The following is a 12,827-nucleotide window of genomic DNA, read 5'->3' on the forward strand; positions in this document are numbered from 1 at the left end:
TCATAGGTGATATGATGATACTCTTTCCTTAATATGCCCCTTGAATCTCAAGGGGTGATGAAACGAAGTGAAAATAACGGCTTGAGATTGACAAGTCCAAGTGTTGAGAAGGAGATCCGCTTATAAATTGAGAAGATGAGTTGTTGTTGCTGAGCAAGATTTGCTAAAGACTCGATACGGTGACGAGTTGTGTGATGTTGAGGTTGCCGGCATCAACGATGGTTAGAGAAGTATATATGGACCATACTGTGATGGTGGTTAGGGAGATGGCACGGTGAAGGCCATACATGTGATGAACCGTAATTTTGAGATGAAGATATATATTTTTTTTTCTCTCTAAAGAATCACTATGGCTTGATTCACAACATCATAAGAAGCTTGAATGATGAAAACGTTTTTGGCTGGAAAATAAAAATTATAAAAGAAAAAACACTTGGCTTAGATTCAGAGGTCTAATATGATAGACTTGAATAAAAAGAAGCTCGATGGCTTAGATTCAGAGGTTCATGATGAACTTGAATGTGGAAGCACTTGGCTTAAAAATCAAAATAAACAAAAGAAACACATAGCTTAGAAACAGGAACGAAGCCGATCGTTAGATCATTGTGGCTCTGATACCATGTAAATAGAGAGAATACTATTATATTATTATTGTTGTGTATTATCAAATGGAATGATACAAACTTATATATAAGCACAAACCATAATCAAAGGACATAATTAAAGGGATTACATAGAATAATATAATTAATGTATATTAGAGTAATATATGGGATTTGAGTAATCATAGGTGATATGATGATACTCTTTCCTTAATAAATACAACACCTTTCTCAAAGTTTTCATTTTTTCCTCTCTCTCTCTCTTTAGATGGATCTCTAGCCTTTGACATACTCTTGTTTGACTTGGAATTTGAGACTATGTTTCCCTCTATTCTAGTGTCGAATCTGAATGATGAATCAGAATTGGTTCGTTTCTTGGATGGATGATCCTCAAGTTCAATATTCTCATCGATTTAGCTGCTGAGATTCCCATTTTACTGAATTTTTCATCGTTTTTTAATTTTTCATGTTTCTGATTTAAAATGTCTGGATTTAGGGGGGTTATTGGTTTAGGATTTAGAAAGAATTTTAATGACTTTAAAAGTTATGTAAAATTTGTTGTTATTCAATCAAGATTTTTTAAAACTCTTTAAAAATTTGGTGTTATTGGTTGTGGATTTGTAAAAAGTTATCTAAAATCTTGATAAATCTAGTGTTATTGGATTAAGAGTCTTATAAAGTCATTAAAAGTTTTATGTTATTCAATTAAAACAAAAGAATCTTGGATTGTTAATGAATTCAAATTTTGTGTTATTGGTTTAGGATTTTATATCATTTCCTTCATAACAAAAGTCATGAAAACTCTTTCATCAAATAGAAAGATTTTGAAAGATTTTATGAAAGATTTTACAAGATTAGGAAACACAAATCAGCAAGATTTAAAATAACTTCCTAAACAATTTCTTATAGAATCCTTCATTTTTACTTTCTAATTTTCTATGATTTTAAAAATCAACAAGATTTTTAAAAACACAAAGTCAATAAAATTCTTTCGTTTGTTGGTTCTTGCGGTTTAGTGATATTGGGTTTGTTTTCATTTTCTCAAAAACTATTTTTAATGGTTAAAGACTTTGTAAAGGTGAAATAATTGAGGTAATAAGATTAATATATTCGTAATAATATATAGGACTATAGGAGATAGTATAATTCACACAAATTAATTATACATATTTGCCCCTATTAAATATGACTAATGGATTAAATTCAATGCAAATAAGTTTTGGTTTAAGGATAAATTAGTTCAATAGGATTATGATATGCTTCGTCGCCTCTGTACTTGAACCAGGCAACTACAGAGTGATGAGACTCCTATGGTGTGGGAGATACTTCTCTACATGTACATTCTTTACTCACCAGATTGGCATTACCAAAGTACTAGCTAGGACCACTTTTCTGTTCCTATATGATGCGGTATTCGCCGCGTTCCATGCATTAATTCTTCCGGTTTGATATTGGTATCAAGGTTCACTACGTGATCCCTTCGAACCCTATGGTAAAATACTTTTTTGGGAGTTCTTCCCTACGTTAAGATTCAGAAACCAAAAACGAGAACAAAGTAGTGAAGATTTTATAGATACAGTTTTATGTTCATTAGTTTGTTAACAGTATTAGGTCCGTTTTAGAGATATTGAAATCAAGAAACGAGAAAAAAGATTCTTATTATTAACACCAATTCACATGAGAAGATCATGAGATAGATAAACGAGTGAGTTGTGAAGAAAGCAAAGTATTCTCGTCATCTCTCAAAACAAGAAAGTATTTTTGAGAAGCTGCGTCCTTGTGTAGCTTTGCGATTTTGTTGAGAATGCAGGCAAAGACATCCTTGTGCTCTTTGGTTGCAAGTCTTTCCTGAAACCTCATAACGAGTTCCTGCACAGTTAGTTCCCTATTCTCCTTCAGCACATTGCGGATTTCTTCTTCAGACACAGGTTCCATAGTGGATGTGGGTGGTTTAGGTCTCTCTCTCTTTCTCTCTCTTTTTTGTTTCGGCTGACTCCTTTTTAGTGTTGCTTGACCACCAAGGCTGAGTTTGAGAGTATCTTCTGTTGTCTCAAGCGTAGAGACTCATCTCTCTTGTGTGGTTTTTGTTCTAATTTTGTTTTGGAGAAAGAGTCGTAGAGAATTACGTATTAGGAGGGAGTTTTTTTTTTTTGTATCAAACGTCAAAGAAAGATACAGAAGCTATTTATACAATAGGTGCAACGACCTTATCACAACATGATATTGGGTTTATCATTTATGATAAACCTTAATTGAAAATTGTTTTTATATATATTCCAAATCACAATGATAAATCGTAGTATTCCCTTTTCGATTATCTTCCTTTTTTTTTTTTTTTTTTTTTTTTNTTATCTGCATACTTCCTTTCTTTCTTCTAATTGAGGGTTTCAATTTCCTATTTCTTCCTCTGTTTTCTTGCTAGTTTCTATGTATTTTTGGATTCGGTTTGGTTCGCATTTGTTTATCTGCATACTTCCTTTCTTTTCCTTACAGAAAATTATTTATGTCTCCATCCTCGAACGAACAAAAGATAAAAATCACCAAACCAACAACCAAAATCTAAGAAACTCAATTTCAAAATGATTGTTGTTGTTCAGAGATGCATTAGCACCAACACAAAATATCAAATAAATAAAAGCACTACAAATCATCAAAATGGGATAGGAATAGTTCATGTTTTTGTTTTTTTCTCATAAGCTAAAAAAGATGCACAAAACTCCACTTCAGTCAAAGCCACACACCGTAAACGGAGAGAGACCCATCATTCATTCATTCATTCATAACCACCAAAAGTATTATTAGATGAGGAGCTTCTCAATTGCATCCTTGAGCTGCTGAATTTGAGTTTTCAACTGACTAGCCTCGTTTGATGTAACCGAACAAGCGATAACAGGCCTTGTTACACCACATGCTCTTCCAAGGGCTTGCTTTGATGGCACAAACACATACGGCACATTCTGCAAACAATTCAAAGACAAAGACAGAGAACAAAGTTAGTTACACAAGACTCAAGCTTGTTACACAGATTTGTTAAAACAAATCAAGATAAGTATATACAACAATCACATCCTTGTCAGCTAAATATTTCATGAATCAACAGAGTATGATACCCAGAAACTAAAGTCCTGAAATTTCAAATCCCAAGACCAAGAAGCACAGACTAAACTAATCACTTAAGCTATGTTAATACAGAACAAAAGAGCTTCTTAATACCTAAAAATCTTGAATTGATTCAGTCTCTAACATTCAAAAACTAAGATCTACACATTAAGTGATTGCTAAATCCGAACACAAACTCAAAATTTGAGTCTAATAGACCAAAAAATCTCAACTTCTACATCATACGAAGAAGATATACAACAAGACCACATATTCAAAAATCTCCAGAGCCAAAGAAACTACTAATTGAGATTCATAAGAAGGATAAGAAGGGGGAAACAATACCTTATCTTCGGCAAGAAGAGGAAGATGAAGAAGAATCTCAAGAGGCTCAGCATCAGCAGCCATAACAACGAACTCAGAGATACCACGGTTCAATGTCTTTGTAGCTTCATTAGCTCCCTTCTTAAGCTGTTTGTAATTCGTAGCTTGTTGAACAAGATCAAGAATCGTTATCGCTAGCTGAGCATCAGCTAACGGGTAAGCCTTAGGGTTTACTGCTTCTACCGTCATCTTCTTCTTCTTCTCCGAGGCTTAGAGTTTTTTCTGAGTGCTGAGAGAAAGAAGCGACGACAAGAAGAAGAAGAATAAGCTTAGGGTTTTTATGTTTGGGTTTTAATAGACGACGACAACAACAAATTAGGGTTTTAATTCGTATTCTGAATTGTCTTTTTTGCCCCTTAATGCCTCTGCCTTAATCAGAAGGTTTTAGATTTTTTTTTTTTAATAAATAAAATAATTCCACTTAATTTATCTGATTGCTCAGAGAAGTCTCTCAGATCGTGTTTTTTGCTTCATCGGATCGAAACAGAGAGAAGAAGAAGAAGATCTCAAAAGAACCAGAGACGAGAGAGAGAGGGAGAATTAGGGTTTAGGAGTGGAGCTACAATGGCGGAGGATCTAGTTCTTGATACGGCGATCAGAGATTGGGTTCTGATTCCTCTCTCAGTTGTGATGGTTCTTATTGGTATTTTGAGATACTTTGTCTCTAAGCTTATGCGTTCTTCTCCAACTCCAGATGCTAAGATGGTTAAAGAAGGGTGAGTTAGTTAGTTCTTCTTCCCCGTTCTATGGAGAACTCTGATCTATGTATGTGTTGTTGTTAGCTGATTTGATTTTGATTTGGTTATATAGGCAAGTTGTAATCAGAGCTCGTAATCTTAAAGTTGGTGCTAATTTCATCCCGCCGAGATCATTTCGTACTCGGAGATTCTACTTTACTAACGAGGTATTTGACTTTTCAATCAAAGTTTTGACCTTTCGTCTTGTCTTTGGTTTCTGATTTTTTGAGATTTTCATTGTGAAAGCTTGGTTCTTTTCTTTGTGGGTTAGTCGTGAATAGCTCATAACCTATGTACATAGCATCTTTGTGATCTTTGTTCTTAGGTTCTGCTTAGCTTTGCTCATCAAAGGTCAAAGCTTTTTAAATGGATAGAAACATTCCAATGCGTAAAAGGGTTATGGGCTCGTGTTACCCTTGTGTGTTACTAAGCTCGGTGTAGTTTTTTTTGCTTGTGGGAAATGGAGGTGAACAGCTCAATTGTTTCTGATGGTATCTATGGATATTAAATGTGAGAAATATGTGTTTTTTTGCTTGCTGTAGGAGAATGGTTTGCTACATGTACCCAAGGGAGAAGCTCCAACAAATCCACAAGCTGCTATGTTTTCTGATCCTAACATGGCCATGGATATGATGAAGAAAAACCTTTCTATGATTATTCCTCAGGTAGATTGGATTTAAAATAAAAATTCTATGTCTTTGCGTTACTGGCTGGTAATATTAGAAACTGACTTCACTTTCAATTTTGCAGACTCTCACTTTTGCATGGGTCAACTTCTTCTTCTCTGGATTTGTTGCAGGTTCATTGCCCTAAACAAAGTTTTTGTCTTTGTTTTTTCTCTCTCACTTGATAAACTGCATCATAAATTTAAATTAAGACCATACTGTTTCACTGTTATGATTCTCTAGTCTCCGGAAAGTTTTAATAAACCCATAGCATCTGAGTCTTCTTCGTTTATCTTGCAGCCAAAATACCGTTTCCATTGACTCAAAGGTTCAGATCAATGCTACAGAATGGCATTGACTTGAGCACTGTTGATGTTAGCTACGTGAGTAGTCGTTCTTGGTAAGTTCCCAAGTTTTACATAAAGGACTTTCTGTTATCTCGGTCCTCTCCAAATTTTCGATAGGCTAATCGTAGTTGATTCTGGATATTGCCTTTTCTCTTGTTTCATGAATTATTCTTTCACTTTTCAGGTACTTTTTGAACTTGTTTGGATTAAGAGGCTTGTTCAGTCTAATTCTCGGAGATGAAAATGGTTAATTTTCGCATACTAACTATTTCACACTAATTTTCTCACATTCCTCTAAAGTAAAATATTGGTCATAATGGTGTACTTCTTCTTATGCAGCCATTGATGACACACAGCGTATGATGCAAATGGGTGGGTTTGGATTTGATGCATCAAAGGTAATCAAAATATCTAAGTTTCACCTTATGTATGATCATTCTCAAGTCACTTTCTGAATCTGTATCATTGCATTGTAACTTTGATCAGAGCCTGGGTGCAGAGAAGGATGGTCTCGACATAATTCAACACGAATGGGCCCTACCTCGATTTGAGCAGCGCGCAGAATCTGTATTAAGAAAACTCGTGAAGTAGAGAGACATAGACGATATGGTTTTCAGACGATCAGATCTGGTTTACTTCACTCAGATGTTGAAAAACATTCAAGCTCTGTAGAAATTTCGATTTGAAACCGAATCTTAACAGTTGTTTGTTCTGTTTCAGCTTTCAGCTAATAGATTCTGCTTAAGTTTTCCTATTTCCTTTTATTGTAACTTGCAAAACTTCTGCTCTCGATAAAATTTTCTCCAAATAGTACTACTATTTATTGCCGGTACGATTTGGTTTGGTTTACCGTGTATTACGAGAACGGAATGCTTCGGTTTAGTTTGGTAAGGATAAAACAAAAGCTTTGCTAGTAGCCTAGTAGTGCTTTATATGTTTTAGTGCTCTAGTCACATAGTAACAAAACTTTTTATATTGGTAAAAAACAGATTTGATGCTAAACACTCAGTCTTGGTTCTCTTCAAACAAAGGTATTAGAATAAAATAGCAAAACTAGCAAAAGCAAGAAAAGAATCAAATGATTCGGTTTTGTAGTAGTATAAAGTTCGGTTGAATATCAAAACATGGGAGAACTTGAAAGCAATGGCCCAAAGAACTTGAAGGAATAAAGATTTTTAAGAAATAGAAGTGACGTGAGAGAATTAAACTTCTAAAGTAGAAAAAGGACGAAAAGGAAAGCATAAGAACAACAGATGGGTGTCATCTATACATATGTCGAAACCAACTCATTCTCAAAATTTTATTTTATATGGACAGATTGTTGTACTCACATCAAGTGTTCTTCTATTCAACTCTGTCTGATGTATTTTTCAAAGATGTTTAAAGATTAGATTCGTTTCTTCATGACTGATAAAATCATCATTTGTATTATGATAAGATCTAATGATGATATTAGTGGATCAGAAACAAATTTAACTTATAAAAAAAAAAAAAGCAAAATTTCACAATTTTATTGGAAAAAAAAAAAATTAGTACATGATAGATAAAGACGGGTAACAGAAATTTGTTCTGCACGAGCCAAAACATCAACACTTCATCACAAGTTAGTTTACTTTGAATACTGATGCTCTTACCTGTAAATATGACACATCTGTCATCATCTATATGCTTCAACAATTTTAATTTATTTTTATGTTTATTTACTTTTTTGAAGATCAAGTCTATAAATACCTTCCTTCTCTTCTTCGCCAAACTCACTCACAAACATATCCATCCTTTTCTGATCTCGTCGTAGTTAAAATATTTTTTGTTCATATCATTCTTATTCAGAATCTCCAAATGGCTGGTGTTGAGGTATTTATCTACTTCGTTTGATTCATCTGTAAATTTAGTTGTCGTAAATCCATTCACAAGAAAAAGACATGTTACATATGTACAACTAAATAAACTTAAACCGTATTTTCAGACAACTCAACATATGTACTAGCAGATGTAGTAATATCTCCATGTTGATCTATTAATCCTCTATAAACTAAAGGCTGATTCATGATGTAACGCTCGATTGATTTTCTTACTGCAGGTTGAGAAAATAGTACCAAACACTGAAGAGAAGACGACAACAACAACCGAGCCAACAACCGAGACGCCTAAAGAAACCGTTCACACAGATGACTCAGCCACTGCGGTTGAAGTTGAAATCAAAGGAGAAGAAGCACCAAAGGTAGAAAACGAAACTGAAAAAACCGAGACAGCTCCGGTTGAAGAGGAGAAACCAGTTGAAGTTCCAGCAGCTGTGGAGGAGAAAGATGTTACACCGGCTGCAGAAGCTCCCGCTGTTGATGGCAAGGCAGTGTAAAAAAGAGCTTTCTACCTATGAGAACATTTTGTTTCCTCTTAATTAAATCCTATATAAGGTGATGAGTTTCGATTAATAATAAGATTACTAAGGTGCTAGTACGATTCATGTAATAGAATATGAGTTTCTTTGTCTATCATGAGACCATTGAGGTGGTCTTAAAAAAGTTTGAGGTTTGTTTGCTCAATAATAATACAAAAAAGCTTTATACTGTTCTTGTAGATCTAATTTCTTTTATCTAAACAAAGAAAAACCAAACTACAAACGCAGACACATATTTGCAAATCGAAGTTAATCACCCTAATGTTTATTCTTATTTACATGATTCGACATATCCAAACACACACCACAACAACACCAATAACACAAGAGAGAACAAAAGCAAAATATGTCAAAAGGATACTTTTTTTTACTTATATTTTACTCGGCTTAAAATTAAATCATCCATTAAGTTAAGAAACAGAAGTTAAGAAAGGTTTCACCTTCCTCTCCCGGCCATAAACAGAGATATGACCACAACCCTAAACCTATACACCAAAAGCACCAATCTACTAACCCCTAATTAGAGATAGATTGAAAGATAACGAGATTACTTCGGTAACTCGTCACCATTTACCGAAACTGGAGCTGACATGATCTTGAGCAATAAGTCGGAGGCGTTGTTCCATGAGACTGATCGACGGGTATTTTGGTATACAGAGACGGTAAAAGCAAGTATGAGACATTGGAAGACGATCATTAGCTTCATATAATCTGTAGATGTAAAGCTTTGATGATAATCCTCTAAACCCTTCCACCGGTACAAACTTATTCGATGTCCAAAAGAAGAGTATATTCCGCTGTTCTTCCTCTGTCATTTTCTTCAGAATCTATACAAAAATCCAATGAGGGGTTCAAAAAATCAGAAATCCTAAGTTTTAAATTTGAGCAAACTAATTTGAGCATTTTTACTTATTACCTTCCAGAACCAGTCTATTTGGCGATCAGTCTCTTTGAATCCGTTGTACTCTGTATGTGCTTTCCAATCATCTATGCTTATCGCGTTTTCTCCTCCTCGAAGCATCCCATCGAGATCCTCTAGGTATATCCTCTTGAAAAAGGATCTGGGCAGTGCAGAATCCGAAAGCATATGATTGAAACCCCTGGAAAATTGTTTTACTTGCTCAACGATTGGTGTTGCAAATCGACGTTCGATGAGGAGATCGACGTATAGTTTCCTGTTCTTGCTGTTGACAGCCAGGGATTTCCCGCCTACACATAGCTCTATTGAATCCCTCTTTCCCAGCTCCTCGGTTTCCAACACGAATGTTAGACCAAGACCAGCGTTTGCATCGAAAAACTCTGGATCCATTTCTAACACCTGTTTCAAGCTATTGTAAATGATTCGATCCGTGTCCTTAATATCTTCCAGAGAAATCTTCATTCCGGCCAATTGTAAGAAGAATACACGATCGAACAGCACACCCACTTGAACTTTGTGCCTCAACGCCAAGGCAATCACACGACCCGTGAACTCGAAGAAATCAGGATGCAACGGATCCACCTTGGATGCTGAATATAAGACAAGTTATCTAATATTATTGGATCAAACATATGAGCATCATAGACAATAAAATATCTAGTCAGAGCAAAGAGTGGACATCACAAAAGCTTTCTTTCTTGTTTCCAAGGCAGCTTTCAAAATATTTTCAACTCAATGAAGCTTCAATTTAGATAATTAAGCAGGAAATGAAGTACCATGATCAAGCATTCATGTAAGAATTTAGGATTCTGATGAGTTCATCATTAATGATGACAGCACAATAATCATTTATATTTGAAGTGTATAGTTGTGCATGTTTCACTGGTTCACAACCAAACAAATTACGAGCAGAGTAGGACCAACAGACTATGCTATACTGACAGACTAAAATACGTTCTCAGGATTATAAGAAGGAATGATTAACAGAGAATGGGGATATCAGACACTAAGAAACTATAGGCATGTTCAAGCAAGGTCCAAATTCACTTGTATATAGGCTAGTGATGTAATGAGAAAAGCAACATAACCTGGCACAAAGCTTACCTGGGTTTGGAGAGAATCTTCTAAAATCATCAGCAGATCGAAGAAAGAGGGTATTTTTTGGATTGAATATCTCCTGACACACCAGATAGAACCATTCTCGTAGAACACCAGGACCTGTCGCTTCCTCATTCTTAAATTCCATGAACAGTCCACCATGAAGTGCTTCAGAGCTTGCGCCCGATATGTATTCAAAAGATTCTGCTAACAAATTGGAGCGATCAATTAGCATTTCATGCATCTCATCAAAGTCTTCTCTCACATCAGGAAACAGCAGCATTGCCAAATGCCTCCTAGCTTCAAAGTTGGTAGATTCCTTGTACTCAAAGATCCATTGGTGGTCATCTCCTCTCTTTGCAAATTTCACAATGAGGGTGCAGAATGACGCCTTATTTTTATTTAACATAACAGCTAGCTGCGCCTTAGCACCTCGATAGAGGTTAGCCATTGAATTGATAATCTTCAGAATAGCAAGATACTGAGACCACGATGAAGACGGAGTTTCACTGGTTCCAGCTTCTTTGTTAGCCAGCGTAGATTCGACCCTGCACATACAAACGTCCATCGCACTCAGCAAGGTTCCGAATAACCGATGGAGATGTCCGATCTCCGCCTCTAATACATTATTCCGCAGAGGTAAGACAATGGGAACTGGGTAGGCAACTTGGTATTCAATGGCCTTCCTCAAGTGTTGCCAAAAGGAAGATAATTTATGAAAGTCACTGAAACTAGGCCCTGAATTCTGGTGTAACTCATTCACCAAAAGACCAGTTAACTCAGTAAAAAAGGGGAAAATCTCCACCCCAACAGTAATGACTCCATTACCCTTATTGAATACACTAGGGTTATCAAACGTTTCCAGCATTGTGCCCAAGGTGTTCCGGCAGGTAATATAGAGCTTCTGATCAGGGCAAATTTTCCTAAGCAATTTACAGAAGTCTAACACTATGGGTAAGCAATGGTTCTGCTGAATCTTGGGCAAGGCTGTGCAACTACTCAAGAAGAGCTTAACAGAACTTTTAGCACATGATTTGTTCCTTTCTAAGGAAGAAGCGTAGAGCATCACTAAAGCAGCTGGAACCGAAGAATTCGAGAAAATCTCCAAATAGTTGGCAATGGTCTGATCGTGCTCCGGAGGAATCATGGCAAAGAAGGCAACGAGCTTCTCATTGATGTTGGAACGAACAATTTCACCTTTGTACATTCTCGAGACTGTGTACATAATATCATCAATCGTTTGCCAAGCGACAGGATGCTCTGTACTCTGCATCCTAGCAACGAGGTGAAGCGAAGCGTCTTGTTCGATCGAGTAGTAAGCAAGCGAGTGTTCGTTCTGTAACTGCTTACCTTTATAGATAACTCGCTGCTGAGCCGCCGGAATCTTCGTTTTCCACTCAATCCTGTGATGGAGCTTCTCCACAGTATCGTTTTTATCGGCGTGGATCACTATCGTTTTGCCTCCAGACATCATCCTCACGAAGATTTGTAACCGAGTCGACTCGGGACGATTCGAGGAAGAACAGACGGCGGAAGAAGAGAGAGACCGATCAAACCCGGAATTCTCACCGGATCTCCACGAAACCGAAGTCTGCTGCGCCATGTGATCGGGCTCAGCCTCGTGTTTCTTCATCCTATGGCGATTATCGGGAGTCGACGACGAAGCGTCGAAATCGTCTAGTTTCCGTTTGTGATCGGTTCCAGCCACGGCGGAGAAAGATCGGTTAGAGTTATTGGTTGAATCGGCGGCTGATGAACGGCTTAGAGTCATCGAGAGACGAGAAACCCCTCTTTTAGCTCTCTCTCTGTCTCTCTCTTGGTTCTGGTTTAAGTTTAACCAAAACCTTATCCCAAAATCGATTTCTCCGGAAAAGTAACCGTAACGGTGAGGTGAGGTGAAGGAGGTGAGGAAGATGAAGAGATTAGAGTGAGAGAGAGAGAGAGGAGAAGACGATCGGAGGTTTCGTCTGGGTTTAACACAGAGAGATTACGGCTCTCTCTACGCCATTGTTAAAACAGACGTAATTATTTTATTTATTTTAATTAATTGTGATTAGATTAATGTACTTGCTATGTGAAATTTATATTACAATTAGAATCTCTGAATTTAAGCAATAATGCCATTTATGGTTAAAACGGTTCCTCGTTTACTCAGATACAGAAACAAAATAAGGACTTTTTTTTATTGCTTAATTACTTTCTTTGGTCTTTATTTACCAAGTCAATATTAACTTTACAGTTCCTACCAAAATAAAAATATTAACTTTATAGTTTTATTTTCTGCTATATAAATGTTATAATCTCTATATAAAAAAAGCATTTATGAAAATATCAGAAAATTTGTGTAATAATAATACTAAGAAACTAATAAATACAAAAAGCAACTTTGAACAAGAAAACAAAAACCTACTCGCGCAACGCGCTTAAAAGTTTCTATACGCGTGCGCGTAGAAGTTTCTACACACGCACTATGTAGAATTCCAACACGCGCGATGCACAGAATTTCAGTTAGAAACTTATATCAATGTGAATTGTTGAATATAACATAAGTTTAAAAAGAAATCTATATAAATGTTCA

General features: G+C 36.2%; 4 protein-coding genes across 4 annotated transcripts; 2 read left to right on the plus strand and 2 right to left on the minus strand.

Annotated features, from left to right (window-relative positions):
- LOC104717379 (NHP2-like protein 1) lies at window positions 3,150–4,360 on the minus strand. Its single transcript, XM_010434939.1, has 2 exons — window positions 4,047–4,360; window positions 3,150–3,559 (listed from the first exon to the last, which is right to left on the minus strand). The coding sequence occupies exons 1-2, from the start codon at window positions 4,272–4,274 to the stop codon at window positions 3,401–3,403; spliced, it is 387 nt and encodes a 128-aa protein (XP_010433241.1). The 5' UTR covers window positions 4,275–4,360; the 3' UTR covers window positions 3,150–3,400.
- Window positions 4,522–6,666, plus strand: LOC104717389 (ER membrane protein complex subunit 3-like). The gene is made up of 8 exons (XM_010434949.2): window positions 4,522–4,801; window positions 4,896–4,989; window positions 5,365–5,487; window positions 5,573–5,621; window positions 5,788–5,887; window positions 6,019–6,080; window positions 6,174–6,232; window positions 6,321–6,666. The coding sequence occupies exons 1-8, from the start codon at window positions 4,650–4,652 to the stop codon at window positions 6,423–6,425; spliced, it is 744 nt and encodes a 247-aa protein (XP_010433251.1). The 5' UTR covers window positions 4,522–4,649; the 3' UTR covers window positions 6,426–6,666.
- LOC104717401 lies at window positions 7,572–8,405 on the plus strand. The gene is made up of 2 exons (XM_010434957.2): window positions 7,572–7,688; window positions 7,915–8,405. Exons 1-2 carry the CDS (start codon window positions 7,674–7,676, stop codon window positions 8,188–8,190), a joined length of 291 nt encoding a protein of 96 aa, XP_010433259.1. The 5' UTR covers window positions 7,572–7,673; the 3' UTR covers window positions 8,191–8,405.
- LOC104717405 (E3 ubiquitin-protein ligase UPL5-like) lies at window positions 8,578–12,283 on the minus strand. The gene is made up of 3 exons (XM_010434962.2): window positions 10,256–12,283; window positions 9,149–9,741; window positions 8,578–9,059 (listed from the first exon to the last, which is right to left on the minus strand). The coding sequence occupies exons 1-3, from the start codon at window positions 12,018–12,020 to the stop codon at window positions 8,796–8,798; spliced, it is 2,622 nt and encodes an 873-aa protein (XP_010433264.1). The 5' UTR covers window positions 12,021–12,283; the 3' UTR covers window positions 8,578–8,795.

Source organism: Camelina sativa, chromosome 2 (genome assembly GCF_000633955.1).
Source record: "Camelina sativa cultivar DH55 chromosome 2, Cs, whole genome shotgun sequence".
NCBI classification, from domain to species: Eukaryota; Viridiplantae; Streptophyta; class Magnoliopsida; order Brassicales; family Brassicaceae; genus Camelina; species Camelina sativa.

Bases quoted from the DNA above. Each gene is read 5' to 3' on its own strand.
- LOC104717379 (XM_010434939.1), bottom strand. From the start codon at position 4,274: ATGACGGTAGAAGCAGTAAACCCTAAGGCTTACCCGTTAGCTGATGCT. The intron at 3,560-4,046 runs GTATTGTTTCCC...AATTGTTTGCAG, and splicing joins CTCTTCTTGCCGAAGATAAG to AATGTGCCGTATGTGTTTGT.
- LOC104717389 (XM_010434949.2), top strand. From the start codon at position 4,650: ATGGCGGAGGATCTAGTTCTTGATACGGCGATCAGAGATTGGGTTCTG. The intron at 4,990-5,364 runs GTATTTGACTTT...TGCTTGCTGTAG, and splicing joins GATTCTACTTTACTAACGAG to GAGAATGGTTTGCTACATGT. The intron at 5,488-5,572 runs GTAGATTGGATT...TCAATTTTGCAG, and splicing joins TTTCTATGATTATTCCTCAG to ACTCTCACTTTTGCATGGGT.
- LOC104717405 (XM_010434962.2), bottom strand. From the start codon at position 12,020: ATGACTCTAAGCCGTTCATCAGCCGCCGATTCAACCAATAACTCTAAC. The intron at 9,742-10,255 runs GTAAGCTTTGTG...TCTTATATTCAG, and splicing joins AAGATTCTCTCCAAACCCAG to CATCCAAGGTGGATCCGTTG. The intron at 9,060-9,148 runs GTAATAAGTAAA...ATTTTTGTATAG, and splicing joins AAATAGACTGGTTCTGGAAG to ATTCTGAAGAAAATGACAGA.